Below are 20335 nucleotides of genomic sequence, written 5' to 3'. Positions count from 1 at the left end.
ATTTTTCAGGAGACCAAGATGCGTGTTTTTAACTACATTATCTGAGGCAAAATAAAGAAGGTAATGTTCTCAGGTTATTTTTAAACTGGGAATTTGTCAATTATTTTCACGTGAAGAAAAATTTTATTGGCAAATTTACGAAAGGCACTTGGTGAGCTTTTTGCGAAAACACGTCTAACCCCATAATCGCTGACAAAAACATCTTTGTACACGCACAGCGAATCACACGTCTAAATAGCAACTTATGAAGAGAGATAAACAGCTGATTAGCCTGTGAAACATCACACATATCTCCAACATCCAATTGAAATAATGCACTTGCATAAAATCAAAGCACCACTGACAATTGTTGGAGGGGATTCAGCGCATTGTTCATCATTGTAGGTTGATCCAGGTATTAAATTCAGCAGCCAATGAAATGATTCTTTCGAGAGTCTGTAATTCTGGACAAATTTGATATTGTCATTCTTCTCCAGAGGATTGCATCTATCCTCGAAGATTCTTAATGCACTGTTGGCGAACTGCCCTATTCCTATCCTCTTCTTTGGCCAATTCAAGCACTCCAAACACATCCATATTCACTGTGCGTATAAACTACCAATTACAAGCCATGCAATGCTTGCTTCAAGGCCTAAAACATGCCCTCGCCGAGTGTAGAAGTTTCTTTATTATTTAAAGGCGTGTCATTAGGTTTTGATCACGCATTAGATGAACACTCTTCGGCGATCAACTTTGAGTGGGTGATCATTGCACGATTAGTGATTCTACACGTTTCTAACTCTTAAATGCCTTTCGGAAATTGGAAATTTGGCCCTTAGTTTTTTACACTGTGTGATTAATCGTAATTTAGCGAAGGTATTATTTGTAAAGGTTACCAAGTTCAGTTACATAGGAAACTTCAACGGCACTGGATAAAGCGCAAACCTCCTCCAGGTTGAAGTTTACGTTTTGCATCCCACTAATAGGCCAAATCTGCATCAGGACCTGAACCAAAATCTAATGAATTCTTCCTTGTCACACACCCAACTTGTACACCAAATTTCGTCCAAATCCATCCACACCTTTTTGAGATATCCTGTTCATAAACAAATAAAGGGACGAAAACATAACCTCCTCCTACCTTCGGTATTGGAGGTAATTTGGTAAAACATAGCAAGATGACATGTGATTTTTATAACCCCTTGTGGATAATTCCTTCATTAATGAATGTGTCATCTCAATCATGGATGTTTCCTACTGATTGGTGGACAAAATTCAACTTTTACTGAGAAAGCTTAATTGGATTCTTAAATACCCTGATGGTTGCAGTCGAGGATGGGCGTTTGACAGTGGAACATCGGATGGAGAATTATGGAAACGTCCATGTGAGAAAATAGACTTGCAAGTATTGCTGCTAAGAATTAATACCAAAGTGTCAAGGACGTCGCAGTTGAACTTTGTGCTTTTGATGAAACCTAAAAGCCACATTTGTCTCGTCAGTTTCTGAACCGATAAATGTGATCTCCATACAGTGGTAATTATTACGACGAAGGGTGAAGTCTTCAATCAGGATGGAGTTATTTCTCACTTGCAGAAATTATCATTTTAAATTGCTTTTCACAAGTCGTAGTGTAACATAGGTGTGACAACATTACACGACTACCTGGACAATAAAAGGGGCATTCCGAGATTTTCTAGCCTCACCTGTTTACTGATGTGTGAGGACCAAATCGGTTTCACAAGATTCTCATGGTTTGATGCACTTGTGAACACCCTTTTGTTTATGTTCGCAGGACTTGTATACAAAAGTGCCAACTGAGTCAAAGTTTTGAAAGATGGAGAACTCGGAACAATGATTGAGGGTTGACCCCCACGGGAAATCAGTGGCAACATTGTGGATGATGCGTCTTCATACAGGTTGTTCCCAGATGAAACGCCATGATTTTACACATTTAACGAACTATTGATGGCACAAACTTAAAACTGGTACGACACAGAGGAAAGTTGAAAGATATGTTTCGTGTTCCATTTTTTTTTGTCCACAGATGGCGCATTTAGATGGAAAACATGGTGGATTGTACTTTGAGATTTTTGGAGTTCATGGAGGCCGATTCTCCATTCTTGTGTTATAGTGTTCTGATGAATACTTCCATTTGACTGGTGATGTCAACACGTAGAATGTGAGATTTTGGATACTTGTAAACCCATAAGAGATCTGTAACACCACTTTATCCTGGGAAAATGTTGGTCTGGTGCGGTCTCGATTAGGGTTCTTCTTTTTTCATGAAAATGGCCACCTGAAAATACTACAGACGTTCTTCTTTGTGGAATTGCAAAGTCACCATTTTCAGACGAGACGCCAGTGGTTTCACCAGGATTGGGTGCGACCACACATTACAAACGATATGTTGGATCAACTCCATTCCTTACTCAGTGGCAGGGTCATCACAAACAATTTCTTTGCCCATTCTGACAAGGGCCTCCACCAGCCACTGACGAGCCTGAACATTAGTCCACGTGATGGTTTCTTAAGGTGCAAGGCTGCAACATGCCCCCCTGAAAACTGCGATCAGGAATAACACCCACTGTATTAGCTGAGATTTTGGGAAAAGATTTGAATAATGTGTTCCTATGGATATGTGCTATACTTAATCAGAATAGTGGTCATATTGAACACGTCCTTGTATGAAACAAAACTTTAGACTTTCCTCTTTTTATTGGTACCGGTCTTATGTTTGTTTCATTAAATGTGTAACATCATGGCATTTCACGTGGAACAACCTGGATGTCTCAAAATAAACTGGGCAGGTGAATTTATGAGAGGAAGAATCAGCACCAAGGATTAGCCATGTTCAACACCCCACCCCTTCTTCCCCCCACCCCCACCTCGAAGTAACTGCTCATTGAAATTTCTAAGTAACTGCTCAGCAATTTCAAGCAAACCCCTGTTTACGTCCAATCCTCATCTACCGCATCTTAAGGTAAAGTCTCAGCTCGATGTTTATCTCCAAATCCTGTGGAGCTCACCCATCCCGGTTCCGCCCCCACTTTACTCCCTCATACACATTGCCTCCTTGAATCTATTCTCTTAGGCGTTAAAGAAACAGTCTGTCCAAACTTGACTCTTCATTGATGACCCAGTGCCCATCATCTATCTATAATTCCAGTAATCTCTGTGTGTATGTGTGTGTGTATGTGTGTGTGTGTGTATGTGTGTGTGTATGTGTGTGTGTGTGTATGTGTGTGTGTCTGTGTGTCTGTGACCGCTGTTTCTCGACAACCACGGGTCCGATATACTTGAAACTTGCCAGGTATATTGCTGGGGACCTGAGGATGTGCCTTTTCAAGGTTTCATATTAATCGGAGAAGTAGTTACCGAGCTATGGCGATTTATTTACCAAACTCCGCAAGCCGTTCGCTTTGGACCAAACCATTTCATGTAAATAGAGGGGGGGGATTGTCACCGTACTCGCAAGCCGTTCGCTTTGGCTTTGCGAATGGACCAAACCATTTCATGTAAATAGAGGGGGGGGGATTGTCACCGTACTCGCAAGCCGTTCGCTTTGGCTTTGCGAATGGACCAAACCATTTCATGTAAATAGAGGGGGGGGATATAATTTTAGATATATATATAGTACGGGCATGCCCTAGTTATCATAAATTTTGGCGATTCTCTGTATGTATGTCTGATCCTTATAGAATCAAAAACTGCATGGTCATTTTAAAATTTTGTATATGCACTTGAGTTCCTGCTGTATATGAACACAGAAAACCTGCTGCATTTAATTTTGGGATAAATCTGCACATCAGATAGGGTGGTATGTAGTACATTTGAAAACGAAAAAAAGTTTCAACCTTTTCAGTAACCACAACCACAAATGGTTCGTGCATGTCACTCAAATGTAATTGTAAATGTTAAAAAATCCAGGTCCATTTCGTTATAATCATGTATAAATAAGCAGTGAAAAGAATGATTTATTCATATGAAGCACATGTAGCTGTTGATTGCATCATTGCTCAACATTAGCGGTTCCTAAATCTATAAGACCTAAATGCTTTACACAGGTGTGTGATAAGGTGAGGGGCAGGTAAGGAAAGCTTGGAGAAGTAAAGAAACAAAAAAAGCATGTAGGGATAAGTTTTGTAAAAAGCACGTTTGTACATTAGAAAGAAATGGGATGGCTGTGTACCGTTCCGCCATGCTGAGAAAGAGCTGCAGTTATGAGAGCCATATTGCGAAAGACAACACCGCTACGAGATGATGTAGCAGCTTGTAGGTTGAGCACAACCCTCTCTGATGCCTGCAGGGGGAATGAAAATTGTAAGATAAGGATGAGCATAAACTACCATTGTCACTGGTAAACAACATCTGAGTGTAGCTAAAGCAGTGTACAGACAAAACGAGATGCATCATGTCGGTTTAGAATTAGTAGATATACAATATAAAGCAAGATTCCTTTTCTTGGCATGCCTCTTCATGTTAATCGAGCCGTTAGGAGTAGCTCAGCCGCTCTAACCGCTTCCACCAGTCACATTCATATTACTGTTTTTGATAGTTGAGTATTGCGGCTAGGGTGCCTATTGTTGAGATCCCTGGTGTTGGTGTAGCGGCTAGGGTGCCAGCTTAGGATCCTAGGATCCTGGGTTCGAATCCCTGTCGATCGCTGAAAATTTTTGCCAGGGGGGTTGACTCAGCCTGTCATCCTTCCGAGGTCGGCAAATTTGAGTACCAGTTCACTGGTAATTCCCTGTGTGTCGTAAAAAGGCGACAAACAGGGTTGGCGGCAGGAAGGGCACCCGGCCGTAAAAACATTGCTTCAAAAAGGGGACCAACAAAAACAACAACAACCACGGTGCCCGAAAAAGGCCAACCCCCGCTTTGCGGGGGGAAATGGCCTCTAAAGGTGGTTTTTAAAATATTTTTTATAGTTGAGTATTGCAATCAAACCCATATGGGTCCCATACGATGAGTCAAACCAATATGGGTCCCATACGACGATTCAAACCAATATGGGTCCCATACGACGATTCAAACCAATATGGGTCCCATACAACGAGTCAAACCAATATGTGTCCCATACGAATCGTCAAACCAATATGGGTCCCATACGACGAGTCAAACCAATATGGGTCCCATACGAGTCGTCAAACCAATATGGGTCCCATAGGACGAGTCAAACAAATATGGGTCCCATACGAGTCGTCAAACCAATACGAGTCCTATACGACGAGTTAAACCAATACGAGTCCTATACGACGAGTTAAACCAATATGAGTCCTATACGACGAATTAAACCAATATGGGTCCTATACGACGAGTTAAACCAATGAGTCCTATACGAGGAGTTAAACCAATATGAGTCCTATACGACGAATTAAACCAATATGAGTACTATACGAAGTCAAGTCCTTATGGATCCCCAATCAAACTATTGAGTATTGACTTCCTCTTGGAACATGAAACCACATTAGACGGACTACTGTAAGCACACTATGTACTCCAATACAATCCCAATGTCATGTTTCACTCACTCAGACTCCACTCCTCCCAAATTATTACGGGTGGTTTAGGAATGGTTAACTCGTCCGGAAGTTTGGGTTGCTTGCCGCACATCCACATTTATAAAGGTGTGTAGAGCGTGGAGCCATTTCCATTTTCTGCTTGAATTTAGTAATGTGCTGAATGAATGCATAAAATATTTAATGAGAAGCATTTCTTACATGAGGATTAGGCTGGTTAAAAAAAAATTCCTGTTTATCATCACTTTTTTTGTAGGGAGGGAGGGGGTTTTTTTTTTTTTGGTTTTTTTCAGAGTGAAATTTTAATGGATTAGTCAATGCACAATGTTTTTTTCTGAAATATACTTGATCGGTCATACATGATGAATCATGTTATGATTTCTAAAATAGTAAACCTACGTATGTACGCACTGATACGATTCAAATAAAGAAAATAAAGAAACCTATGTCACATTGAGTTCTGTTTACTTTTAATATTTGCTGATACATATAACAATGGTAGACCAAAACTTCGGCTTTGAAGAATAATGTCTGGTTGCCATACATGTATCTAACAGCAGCTATTGCCATAGCATTCATAGCCGGCGAAGCCGTTGTTGTGAATGAACGCGTACGTATTATGTTGAAAAGCCAGATTTTGCTGGATCCTTTGAGAATTTCGAAGCTTTGACGCACCAAATCGCTCCATGGAGGCCGCCATCTTGCGGATGCGGAAGTATACATAAAAAATTGCGAAAAAGTTCAATAGGAGTTTGTTTCACCCGTCTTTGTTTGATTCACAATCTTATGCACCTCTAATTTGTAATTAAAATACTTTAAGACCAAACTCGTTCCCCGGGCCCACCCGGGCACTGGTTATCCTCGGGCTCAACGAAAATCTTCACCAAACACCGGAACCAATGAGATTCGAGCATTTGAAAAAATATTTCAAAAAAGCTTATTACCGCGTTTGAGGCTGAAAACGGCGTCAAATATTCTAAAATTGACGAAGAATTATTTTTTAGAAATCTCGCGGCCGTAGGGGATAGTTTTTCACGGCCGGAAATATCCGAAGTTGAGACGGAAATAGTGGCAGGAGGCTTTGGCTTCGACGGCTCATTGCGGCTTTGCAGTAGGGTCATATTACATATCGAAAGCATTATGTTAATTGGTCTTCTGTTGGTTTGGCTGATCCAGGACAGTAATAACGAACTCAATGAAATTTCCAAGGGTATTGATGACATCTGCCAATGTTGAATCTCTCTCTAGCTGCAACATGGGTCATAGTATTTTTTATTTCCCACTGAGATGTTTACCACTCCATTGGTGTCCTCAATTGGTACACCTGAAAAAGAAAAATCACCATAAAATATACTTGTATATTGTCTACTAAACTGTTTACCTATCAGCCAAGCCACAAACATCAAGGTTCAAACAACAAAAATGTGGGGAAAAATTGTATATTGAAAAATTGAGCACCCACACTCCCCCTACACACACTCCCCCTACACACACACACACACACACACACACACACACACACACACACACACACACACACACACACACACACACACACACACACACACACACACACACACACACACACACACACACACACACACACACACACACACACACACACACACACACTTCCTTTCACAACTAATAATTGCAAGTATTCATCAGTCTCAGATCAAATTCAGTGTTTTGTACTGAAATTCTGTTTTTTCCAAGTCTGGATTTGGTTTGGAATTTTGAACCACCCGGGAATGAAAACTAGAAATACAGATCTGGGATCCCAGTACAGATATATCGACAGATTTTAGTTTAGAACAGAACAGGAGTCCAATATTTCCCACGATTCGTTATGAATAAAATAAGGAAGCGCACACCCCATTTATCAGAAGCAAAACCTTGCGGTCCACGTAAATGGCGAGTGAGGGGGGAAAACCCGCACACACTAAATATTCAACAACAACAACAACGTACATTAAAACGGTTATATTTCTTACCATCAAGCGTTCCCGACACGATCTCATAATACAGTTCGTCTAGAGTGATATTTTCCAACCCAGGCCTTTAGAACACTGGCCGTTCGCCGAATTTGGCAAACAACGAACGGCATTTTCTGTCAAACTGTCGCTCACATGTAACTTGGCTCAGACAGTACGCGAGCACATACAAAATTCGAACCTGTTCCACTGAGCGGGAACGGATTTTACTGACTTAGCGAGCAAAAAAAAAAAAAGAAAAGATTTTTTTGGGGCGGGCGGTGATGTTAAACAGGATTTTTTTTTTAACCAGCCTTAATTAATTTCTTTACCAAAATGGGAAAGATGTGCGAGTGCTCAGATACTGCGACTTCAATATTTTTCCCAAATGAAGGTAGATGGAGGGGATGACATGAGATAGCAGTGCACTATCTGCTTGAAGTGCTGAAGGGAAGAGTGAACAGTCTCCGGAATGCGGTCATATAGAAGGGAGAAAACAGGAAGAAAAGATTGGAGGTAGGTGGAAAGCCTAGTTTAGGGGAGGTCAACCAGGAGAGGGTTAAAGGAAGAATATGCGTGTCCTGGAGAAAATGGTGAGGGTCGGAGGGCTGAGAGAGAGCAGAGGGAGTTAGACCGGAAGAAAGGCAGTTAAAAATAGAGGCCAGACCCGTCTAACGTGAGAGCAACATGGCTCGTCCTTAACCCTCAGCCTAGGAGATGCCAATTATGTTGATAACTTTAGGTTCTACAGAATCCAGGAGAATTTGCATAAAGTACACCAATGGAAAGGGGCGGGGCATGTAACGAGCCACACTCCATCAGTAAGGGGAGGAGTCAATTTTACAACAATGCTGAAAACAGCATCGAAGACATTACAATGGGAAGATTTGTTTATTCCAGTTTTCTCCTTTGTCCCTCATCTTTAATCCTCAATGCTAAACTTTTCTTGCTTCCTTAAATTCTTTCCTTCCCCGATGACATGAGAGTGGATCCCGATGTAAAGTTTGATGCTTCCAATTAATTTTGTTGAATATTATATTATTTTACCTCTGCATCAGAATTAAATTTTGGGTGAAAGACAACGAGTAATTTCTGCAGTAGATATAGCATCTCTCACTCGATTGTGGTTGATTCTGGTGAAAATGGAATTTTGATGCTTGTTCCACGAGGTCTTTTCCGCATTATGATTAGGTGCCGTTTTCAAAATCGATGGTGCAAGTTTTGAAAATCGATTTTCAAAATCGATAGTGCAAATCAGGAATGAAAAAAAAAAAAAAATACTGTTCAGTTTCCAAAAGCTCAAGTTGCTCTCACCATCAACTCGCACGACATTAGTGCGCGTGACGTTTGAGGAACACATGACATCAGTGTGCCATTCGGCACTTATGGGAAGCATCATGCCGGGAAAAATGCAAGAAGGCTTCGGCTGCGCCATTACAAACCAATTCGACCATTTAGTGGATAACGAATCGGATCCGCTCGATATCCTAAACGCCAAGAAGGGATTAAAAAGGGTCTAACAAGGCAGCGACATTGGTCAAACAACCTTCAGGAGAGGGCAAGGCACCTGTATTAAGTCGCATTTCAAAGTAGAAGCCGCCGAGTCGGCTTGCTGCTGCCAGAGTAGTCATGAATGAGGGACAGAGGCACGATCCCCAGCAGTTAAGCCTGCGCGCAGCTGGTGCTTCAACAGGGATTCCCTTGGGGCCCGACAGCGGGTCCGAGCGTGGAATCTTCAACAAGAGGTGCTCGGGTGGAGGTCTTGATAAGGTTCCGACAGGTGGGTTTATGACATGGGAGGTGGTATCTCCACTGAGGGCTCTCAGCAGCCTCATGGGGGTCGCTCTCGAGGAGGGTAGACATGTGGATGGATGTAGCATTGATGGAGGGTGTGATTCTGGTGGGGATGAGTGCATTGGCTTGGGGCTAGAATAAAGGCATGGAGGGAGTACGTCTCACAATGAGGGGTTCCACGAGGCGTGACGTCGGAGAAATGGGTTGCTCGGTGTTGGTTCGGCTGGGCATGTGGTGGTGAAGCTGGGGAGTCAAAACCCAAGGAAGAAAATGACAGGTCCGAGCAGATGTCCCTTGATGTGCAAGTCCGGGGCCAATCCACAAACGTTTATCATCAGTGTAATGGATGTTGTATGTGGGCAGTTCGTGTTGGTGGAGATTGTGGTGCTCAATATATTTTGTGGAGCTTTGCAGGATATCCCAACGTTCATACTGTGAACAGCTTCGCAGGATATCCCGCCATTCACACTGTGAAAAGCTTCGCAGGATATCCCAATGTTCATACTGTGAACAGCTTCGCAGGATATCCCAACGTTCATACTGTGAACAGCTTCGCAGGATATCCCAACGTTCATACTGTGAACAGCTTCGCAGGATATCCCAACGTTCATACTGTGAACAGCTTCGCAGGATATCCCAACGTTCATACTGTGAACAGCTTCGCAGGATATCCCAACGTTCACACTGTGAACAGCTTCGCAGGATATCCCAACGTTCACACTGTGAACAGCTTTGCAGGATATCCCAACGTTCATACTGTGAACAGCTTCGCAGGATATCCCAACGTTCACACTGTGAACAGCTTCGCAGGATATCCCAACGTTCACACTGTGAACAGCTTTGCAGGATATCCCAACGTTCATACTGTGAACAGCTTCGCAGGATATCCCAACGTTCATACTGTGAACAGCTTCGCAGGATATCCCGCCATTCACACTGTGAACAGCTTCGCAGGATATCCCAACGTTCACACTGTGAACAGCTTCGCAGGATATCCCAACGTTCATACTGTGAACAGCTTCGCAGGATATCCCAACGTTCACACTGTGAACAGCTTCGCAGGATATCCCAACGTTCACACTGTGAACAGCTTCGCAGGATATCCCAACGTTCACACTGTGAACAGCTTCGCAGGATATCCCAACGTTCACACTGTGAACAGCTTCGCAGGATATCCCAACGTTCATACTGTGAACAGCTTCGCAGGATATCCCAACGTTCATACTGTGAACAGCTTCGCAGGATATCCCAACGTTCATACTGTGAACAGCTTCGCAGGATATCCCAACGTTCACACTGTGAACAGCTTCGCAGGATATCCCAACGTTCACACTGTGAACAGCTTTGCAGGATATCCCAACGTTCACACTGTGAACAGCTTTGCAGGATATCCCAACGTTCATACTGTGAACAGCTTCGCAGGATATCCCAACGTTCATACTGTGAACAGCTTCGCAGGATATCCCAACGTTCACACTGTGAACAGCTTCGCAGGATATCCCAACGTTCACACTGTGAACAGCTTCGCAGGATATCCCAACGTTCATACTGTGAACAGCTTCGCAGGATATCCCAACGTTCACACTGTGAACAGCTTTGCAGGATATCCCAACGTTCATACTGTGAACAGCTTCGCAGGATATCCCAACGTTCATACTGTGAACAGCTTCGCAGGATATCCCGCCATTCACACTGTGAACAGCTTCGCAGGATATCCCAACGTTCATACTGTGAACAGCTTGGCAGGATATCCCGCCATTCACACTGTGAACAGCTTCACGTGATATCCCAACGTTCATACTGTGAACAGCTTCGCAGGATATCCCGCCATTCACACTGTGAACAGCTTCGCAGGATATCCCAACGTTCATACTGTGAACAGCTTCGCAGGATATCCCGCCATTCACACTGTGAACAGCTTCGCAGGATATCCCAACGTTCATACTGTGAACAGCTTCGCAGGATATCCCGCCATTCACACTGTGAACAGCTTCGCAGGATATCCCGCCATTCACACTGTGAACAGCTTCGCGTGATATCCCAACGTTCATACTGTGAATAGCTTCGTTCATACTGTGAATAGCTTCGTGACATATCCCAACATTCACATGGTAAACATAGCTTCATGGGATATCCCAACAGATGATAAACATTGCTTCACAACATTGCTTCACGGGATATCCCAACAGATGATAAACATAGCTTCACGGGATATCCCAACAGATGATAAACATAGCTTCACGGGATATCCCAACAGATGATAAACATTGCTTCACGGGATATCCCAACAGATGATAAACATTGCTTCACGGGATATCCCAACAGATGATAAACATTGCTTCATGGGATATCCCAACAGATGATAAACATTGCTTCACAACATTGCTTCACGGGATATCCCAACAGATGATAAACATTGCTTCACAACATTGCTTCACGGGATATCCCAACAGATGATAAACATAGCTTCACGGGATATCCCAACAGATGATAAACATTGCTTCACGGGATATCCCAACAGATGATAAACATTGCTTCACGGGATATCCCAACAGATGATAAACATTGCTTCATGGGATATCCCAACAGATGATAAACATTGCTTCATGGGATATCCCAACAGATGATAAACATTGCTTCACGGGATATCCCAACAGATGATAAACATTGCTTCACGGGATATCCCAACAGATGATAAACATTGCTTCACGGGATATCCCAACAGATGATAAACATTGCTTCATGGGATATCCCAACAGATGATAAACATTGCTTCATGGGATATCCCAACAGATGATAAACATTGCTTCACGGGATATCCCAACAGATGATAAACATTGCTTCATGGGATATCCCAATAGATGATAAACATTGCTTCATGGGATATCCCAACAGATGATAAACATTGCTTCATGGGATATCCCAACAGATGATAAACATTGCTTCATGGGATATCCCAACAGATGATAAACATTGCTTCACGGGATATCCCAACAGATGATAAACATTGCTTCACGGGATATCCCAACAGATGATAAACATTGCTTCACGGGATATCCCAACAGATGATAAACATTGCTTCACGGGATATCCCAACAGATGATAAACATTGCTTCATGGGATATCCCAACAGATGATAAACATTGCTTCATGGGATATCCCAACAGATGATAAACATTGCTTCACGGGATATCCCAACAGATGATAAACATTGCTTCATGGGATATCCCAATAGATGATAAACATTGCTTCATGGGATATCCCAACAGATGATAAACATTGCTTCACGGGATATCCCAACAGATGATAAACATTGCTTCATGGGATATCCCAACAGATGATAAACATTGCTTCACGGGATATCCCAACAGATGATAAACATTGCTTCATGGGATATCCCAACAGATGATAAACATTGCTTCATGGGATATCCCAACAGATGATAAACATTGCTTCACGGGATATCCCAACAGATGATAAACATTGCTTCATGGGATATCCCAATAGATGATAAACATTGCTTCACGGGATATCCCAACAGATGATAAACATTGCTTCATGGGATATCCCAACAGATGATAAACATTGCTTCACGGGATATCCCAATAGATGATAAACATTGCTTCACGGGATATCCCAACAGATGATAAACATTGCTTCATGGGATATCCCAACAGATGATAAACATTGCTTCATGGGATATCCCAACAGATGATAAACATTGCTTCACGGGATATCCCAACAGATGATAAACATTGCTTCATGGGATATCCCAATAGATGATAAACATTGCTTCACGGGATATCCCAACAGATGATAAACATTGCTTCACCAGATATTCCCTCAGCTGCATAACACGTCATCCCTGCGAGTTACTGTACAGAATGAAAACAACTCCACCATATTATTAGTACAATTAGCTGTCTCACCTTTCCTCATTGAAACAATGGCACGACATACATTCGGGGATTTTCATCGACATTCACGGGATTTTCATCAACATTCTCGGGATTGCCTCGACATTCGCAGATTTTTGCGATTCTGGAACCAATCCTCCCTTTCCCATTGAACCAATGCCCCGCCATTCGCAGTTTCGCAATTCGTGGAACTTTACAGGAATGTATCCCCCGCAAATAGCGGAGTCCGTCAGTATTTGCGTTACTTTTGCGAATTTTCTCACCACCTTTGGTCAGAATTTCAAGAAAAGTGCGACGTTTTATTTGACCATAAAAGGTGTAAGGAGGGTGGAGGTGGGGAGAGGCATGTTCCACATCTGACCATTTAAATAAGCAAGGAGGAATCCCAAATGGAGAGTGCATATCATGCTCAAGAGAGCAGCATACATGACAAAAATCATGCAAATAAACACAATATTGGGGCCTTAGCCCTTTTTCTTTTACTAACTTCCAAGCAGAACGTTTCACAAAGCAGCTTCTCGTGCTGTGCAGAAGGAAGGTGCAACTCCAGGGCACGTGATGTCCTGGAGAGAGATGGGATTTTAAAAAAAACATCCATGGGTGATAAAAACATCTATACCTGGACACTGAGTGGAGAGTGTTAAAAGCACAAAGAATAAAATTTTAAAAGTGGAAATGGTGACTTGGAGTGAAGTGAAATTATTGGCAAGGAACTAACAGTTGCATATCATACAAAGGTACCTTGAAATAACAGCAATCATGGCGTAGATGTCCATTGTTGCTTCTGCCACACACTTGAGATGGAATTGCTGATCTGAGGGCCAATAATGTAAACATACAAACTTTAAATGCAAACAGCTCCTACACCAAAGAGCTTACCGATTAAAAAAAAAAAACAAGTCAGGAGACGACGATGGTTCACGAGCGAGCGGTATTCAATGACAAAGGACGGACTATAACCGAAACCGGCCCGGACTGGGGGGGCCCGGACTGGGGGCATTGAGGCCCACGTGGCAGCTGTCGGCCCCCGACATGCGGTGTACATGCCTATTTACAAAGGGCCCCAATGTGCTGCGTGCGCAGGCATTTATGAGCCAGCTGTACGTAATTGTGTGGAGCTGGCCTGGAAATGTCAAAACGAAGGTTACTAACCTTGAAATGAGATAGAAAATAATGTATAATCAGTTATGAGGTTAGTTAGCTACACAATACCGAAAATTCGGTTCGATTCTGACAACTTTGAAAATTTGACCTTTGTGACCTTCAAAGGTCAAAGGTCGAAGATTCTGAAATTTGTTGGAAAACTTGTATTTCATGATGTATGTGATAATATAAGATCATGTACGACATTTCACCCGAACAGGAAGCGAACAATGTAATAAAACCATCAAAAATCGACTTTTCTAAATTTCGTGACCTTGTGACCTTGACCTTCGGGCGAAAATGAAAAATCGAGCTCCGTGGGGCTAGACACATGACATTGACCTAACCAAATACCGAAACCCCTGTCAGATTCCACCAACTCCCTCGGAGAAGATGTAGCTTGAACTCGATTACCCCCTAAAAATACATCTTTTTCGGGCGTGGCTCCGCCCACAATGGGCGCAATACGCCCACTCTAGGCAGGACACAACTAGATCATGATATCAACCTCCCACCCAAGTTTCATCAAGATCGGATGATATCATCGGGTAGTTATGCTGCGGACAGACACACAGACATACACACACCCATGACGAATATAGTGGTCACTCTGTTTGATAACTCGTGAACCAATATCTTGACTGGGGTGGGCGGGGGAGAATGGAGGTGAGACGAGGAAAAAAGAAAAATGGATGGTGGGAGGTGATCGGTTAAAACACGCGAGATGTAGAGGAAAATAAAAAGTGGACTCGCCTATAATCCTCTTTCCATGCTTCAGCAGCAAAGCCTCGATGGTCGTCCCCAAGGTGCTAATACATGCCACGAGCTGCAAACATGAAGACACACACCTGACAAATTGCAAACCCATAGCGTAACACCTTTATGTCTCCTGACCCACCTCTTACACGCTTTCATCCATTAAGATCTGCCATTAAGATCATACATTAAGCTCTGCTTGAGCACACATCAAAAAATAATAAAGCCGCGCCCGACATCAGTTTTGCATCGGCTCAAGATGACCCAGCTGGAATGTACCGAGCTTAAAAATGGGAGTAAAGTGCAAGCCAACGTGCTTTATCTTGATCAAGATGGTGAGACGGTGATTTCAATCCATGACTACTGATCATGCGTCGAGAAGAAAAATAAATCAGAACACAAAAATAAATCATTCATCTGCACTATGGGCCGTGGCATATCGGGCGCCTTGTTCACCAGACATCACGTCTTGCGATTTCTTCATGTGGGGCTTTCTTAAGGGCAAGGTTTACGCAATTCAATCGGCGAACATTCAAGACCTGAAAGAGCGGATTGAAGCAGCTTTTCGAGAAATTACGATCAGAATACGACAGAAAATGGTCTTGGAGGATCGCAAAAGGATGCGCACCACACACACACACACACTGCTTGAAAATGTCACATCTACATTCATAACCAATTTCGTACACTTCTGAATTCAATAAAAAGTTTACCACAAAAGCGTGAAATATGTACCTATATCCTGTAAATATTGCGTTCGATTTCGTTTCGTAGCAACAGGGCGTTACAGGGCGTTACATTACGTTACGTTACGTTACGTTACAGGGTTGCGTTACAGGGCTTCAAAACCGGAAATTGATAAATGGGCCACCCTGTATAATCTCGTGAGGCCGATTTGCATTCAGGAACGGAACAATGACGGTTAACCATTTTGAAATTGCCGCTCTATTGTCAAAATGGTGAAAATCATGTTTGAAAGACTAAATGAATCACAGATTTTGCACTAGCAAGGGCAGATTAAAAGTGCCCAGCGAGTACAACTGAGTTACTGAAAATGCACAAAGAACATGCGCAAAAGGCTTCGTTTCACATTCATACGTTATTTCGAAAGTTCAGTATTAGCAGAGCAAATCAAGAAGAAAAAAAAATCAAAAACTACAATTGCATAATCACAGATGGAATTTTTTTGTTGTTGTTGTTTTATTGCGGATCCCGGGTTCATCGACGTACAAAGGGGGGTTTATGCCCCGTTGCCTCTCAAACTCCGGGTCCACTGAAGCCGCCGACCGCGAGTGACTAAGCTCGTGATTGACGGATTGCTAAGCAATTCCGATCGCCAACCTCCCAGCCACGCGCCGAAGAGTTTGTTGGTCAATTAATCCCAAATACCTTCAAGACACGTGACCGAAGAAACCGGGGATCGAACCCTCGCTTTCACACACCTTATGGGGTGCCGAGCGGATTTGCACGGTGTGGAAAGCGGAGTTACCTCACGTGATTTACGGACCTGATTCAAGCCAAATTCGGTCTCGGATGATGCTAGGCCAATGGAGAAACGGCACTCGGCACAGCACATTAGCGCATACATCTATCCGTCAGGCTGAACAGTTTACGTTTTGTATAACACCGATAGGCCGGATCTGCATCCGGATCTTAACCAAAATCTAATCGGCTTGTTATTGTCACCTATTCAACTTATCCACCTGGTTTTGTCAGAATTCGTCCACATTGTTTTGAAATATTATGCAATATATTGTTTTTGGCCATATCTCTCAATGGTGAAGAATCATTTTATTCCGCCACCATAGGTAGGCAGAGGTCACGTTTTTTTTTATCCCTGTCTGTCTCTTTGTCTGTCTAACAGGATATGACAAAAGGTTGTGGACAGATTCAAACGAAATTTGGTGGTGAGGTTGGGTGTGTGACACGGACGAATTGTTTCGATTTTGGTGAAGATCTGAATCTGGATACGAGAATTTTCTTCACCATTGAGAGATTGAGCCAAAATGATATAATGCATCATATTTCAAAAAGTTGTGGACGAGTTATGACAAAACGAGGTGAATGAGTTGAGTAGGTGACACGAACAAGCCGGTTATATTTTGGTTCAGGTCTGGATCCAGATCCGGCCTATCAGTGGGATACAAAAGGTAAGCTTCAGCCTGGCAGAGGTACATGCTCTACCGAGTGCCCTTCTAGCTTCATTACCCTAGCCAGAGGAGAGAGTATTGCATTTGAGTCTGTTTGTTTGGTACTTGGCAAAAAAAATTTTTTTTTGCAAGTATGTTGATCACTTCGGTTTGTGTGTGTGTTTGTTTGTTTGTTTGTTTGTGTTTGTGTGTTTGTCTGTCCGCTCACTTATACTTGCCTACAGGTCACAATTTTAAACCGATCTTCACGAAACTTTACCAAATGGTAGAGTTCGTGGTCCGACAAAATCCTATATATTTTTGGGGTCAAAAGGTCAACATAGGCCAAAGGTCAACAACCATTTCAAATTTCTAAAATCCTCAATTTTCATCCGATCGACTTGAAATTTGAATAGGATATACATGTCGGCGAATTGAATTGAACCACCAACTATTTTTGAGATCAGCATAGGCCAAAAGGTCAACATAGGCCCAAGGTCAACCGCTTTTTTCAAATTTCTAAAAGCCTCAATTTTCATCCGATTAACTTGAAATTTCAATAGTATTTTCATATCAGCCAACTGAATTCAACCACCAACTTTTTTTTTTAGGTTAAAAGGATGCTCGACTGAGTGCCATTCCACTTTGTTTTGTTTTGCCAAGTGTCGCTCTACGAGTGATTTTTTATGTCTGTTTGTTTGTTTGTTTGTCCGCACACAACAAATATGATTTTCTCTGCAACCGTTGGTCCGATTGACAAGAAATTTTCACCGTAGGTGCAACTCCACCTGTAGAATTTTTTTAATGATAATTATGACGTCATCGGTCACGTGGCTCTGCCGCCATATTGGAAAAACCGAAAAACATTGCACCTCTATATCTCCGAAAGTGCTGAATAGAAAAAATTGAGACATGGCTCATTGTAAAGAACTCTCCATGGGGAATAAAATATGTTAATGATGACGTCATAGATTCCTCCATTATGACGTCATAATTCGACAAGTACAAAACTTCATCCAATCAAGATGAAATTTCTTGAGCCCCATGTTGGCATAAACTGGTGGAGAACAAAAATTAATGATGACGTCATTGGTCACGTCGTTCGGCCGCCATCTTGGAAAAACCAAAAAACTTTGCACCTCTATATCTCCGAAAGTGCTGAATAGAAAAAATTGAGACATCGCTCATTGCAAAGAACTCTCCATGGGGAATAAAATATGTTAATGATTATGTCATAGGTGCCTCCATTATGACGTCATAATTCGACAAGTACAAAACTTCATCCGATCAAGATGAAATTTCTTGAGCATAATCTAAGAATAAATTAGTTTAGGAAAAAAAGAATGATGACGTCACCGGTCACGTGGTTCGGCCACCATATTTGTTTTAACACAAAAGCCTTAAAAACCACTGAAAATACATCCTGGCGAGGGTTTGCAATCTCTGATTGCTCTTTTTCTTGTTATTATTTTGTATGCAGTCTATGGCTGCTGGTTACTTCATTGCTGGGAACAAGGCTGTGCCACTGATGCCCATTGTTATGCAATGCCCCTTGGTTCCAGTAAGCTGGTACTTATTTTGCAAACCTAGGAAGGATGACAGGCTGAGTCAACCCACCTAGTGTTACTTAACGGCACGACAGGAACTCAAACTCAAAACAAAGATTTTAAGCCAGCCCACTTAACCGTTAAGCCAACACCAGGCTTTCTCAATGGTGAAGAATCACTAAAAATTTTAATGATAATATCTGGGTCTTCATCAAAATCGAATCAATTAATCCTTGTCACACACCCAACTGGTCCACCAAATTTCACCCAAATCCATCCATAACTTTGTGATATTCTGCTCACAGACAGAGGTGAAAAAAAACAACCTTCATCCACCTTTGTTGGCAGAGGTAACTAAACATTATCCAATGGAGCTATTTTCTGAAGTGTGCTTCAGGTGAGATCATGGTCATATAAATGTAATGTCATGTTTTACCACTCTATGTTGCTCGATGTTTGCAATGCTCAGCACCTTTCACCAGCTTACCTCCTTCGCAATCTCATTCAGCTCAGGGTGGATCTTGCCCTTTAATGACTGGCCTGTTCCGAGGCCGATACTCCTGAAACATGAGAGTGAGGCCATCGTGAGCATGCATCTCAGCAAGCTTGCGGGGCTGATTGTAGGCCAGCATAGCATGCGAGTAGATGCGGCCAGGGAGGACATGCATAGGGATAAGCGTTGCATACCTGCGTGCTCGGCGAGAGAGTTCAGAGGTGAGGAGGGAAGGCTGAGAAAGGGGAGAGCGAATAGCTTTCTGCAACCCTTGAAGATGTGCACTGGCACGCTGGGGTGACAGGTTTCATGATAGGGGGAGGGGAGTAGAATGAATTTAAAGGGAAATGTTGAACAAAGTAGCAAGTACTTTAACACATTCTTCAACTGCCCTCAAACTCTTACTCTCACCTGTATGCCTGTGAGTGCAATGAATAGCCGAAGGATGTCATTTGTTCCTTCAAATATCCGAAAGATTCGCAGATCTCTCAGCACCTTCTCCATGCCACACTCCTAACAAATGAAAGCATACACAAGATTGATTGATGATGCCCCACAAGTGTTTGCTGTATATTGATCTTTGAGAAAAGCCCCTCCCTCACAAATACTTTAAATTTGCATAACACCAAAAAAGTATTACTGCCAGTAGTCGTATATTGGCCTCCCAATTTAATATTAAATATGCCACTTAAGGTTTACGGAAGGTTTAGGCTTTGTTGGTTCGGAGGTTTGGGTTTGGTGGGACATTACCTCGAATGCATGAACTTATACTTGTTATCATCGATTATCGTGCATTATCAGACAGAGTGCAGAGAAAATACCTGCATGTATCCCATTCCACCGAGAATTTGAATGGTTTCATCCACCACATTCCAAGCAGCTTCCTTTGGAATAACAATACATACAATGAATAAATACACAATACAGTAGATCCAAATAAATACAATAAATGGTAATAATACAGCACAATACTTTATCACAGCTTACACAATCTGACAATTATGAGTTATTTCACTAAAATTATCCGAAATCTCTCCATATTGTGTACACAGGGGGGGGGGGGGGTAGCTGAGGGGAAAAAGGT

General features: G+C 42.4%; 1 protein-coding gene and 1 long non-coding RNA gene across 5 annotated transcripts in view; one reads left to right on the top strand and one right to left on the bottom strand.

Annotated features, from left to right (window-relative positions):
• Positions 1-2795, top strand: LOC137438004 (uncharacterized). Its single transcript, XR_010986629.2, has 3 exons — positions 1-60; positions 1773-1896; positions 2025-2795. It is a non-coding gene; the product is annotated as an uncharacterized LOC137438004 (long non-coding RNA).
• A 1066-nt stretch (positions 2796-3861) lies between these two features.
• Positions 3862-20335, bottom strand: part of ACADVL (acyl-CoA dehydrogenase very long chain) — a 53345-nt gene continuing 36871 nt past the window's right edge. For all 4 annotated transcript variants that reach the window (XM_068132634.2, XM_068132641.2, XM_068132668.2 and 1 more), the window contains 8 exons: positions 20073-20135; positions 19663-19764; positions 19446-19543; positions 19246-19318; positions 15080-15152; positions 13925-13997; positions 13671-13746; positions 3862-4280 (listed from right to left, as the gene is read on the bottom strand). In XM_068132634.2, the coding sequence (XP_067988735.2) occupies positions 4143-4280; positions 13671-13746; positions 13925-13997; positions 15080-15152; positions 19246-19318; positions 19446-19543; positions 19663-19764; positions 20073-20135 (696 nt within the window). In that variant the 3' untranslated portion in view covers positions 3862-4142. The remainder of the gene's footprint in view (positions 4281-13670; positions 13747-13924; positions 13998-15079; positions 15153-19245; positions 19319-19445; positions 19544-19662; positions 19765-20072; positions 20136-20335) is intronic.

Source organism: Myxine glutinosa, chromosome 1, assembly GCF_964187855.1.
Source record: "Myxine glutinosa chromosome 1, kmMyxGlut1.1, whole genome shotgun sequence".
Lineage (NCBI taxonomy): Eukaryota > Metazoa > Chordata > Myxini > Myxiniformes > Myxinidae > Myxine > Myxine glutinosa.
This window is presented reverse-complemented; position numbering and strand designations above follow the sequence as displayed.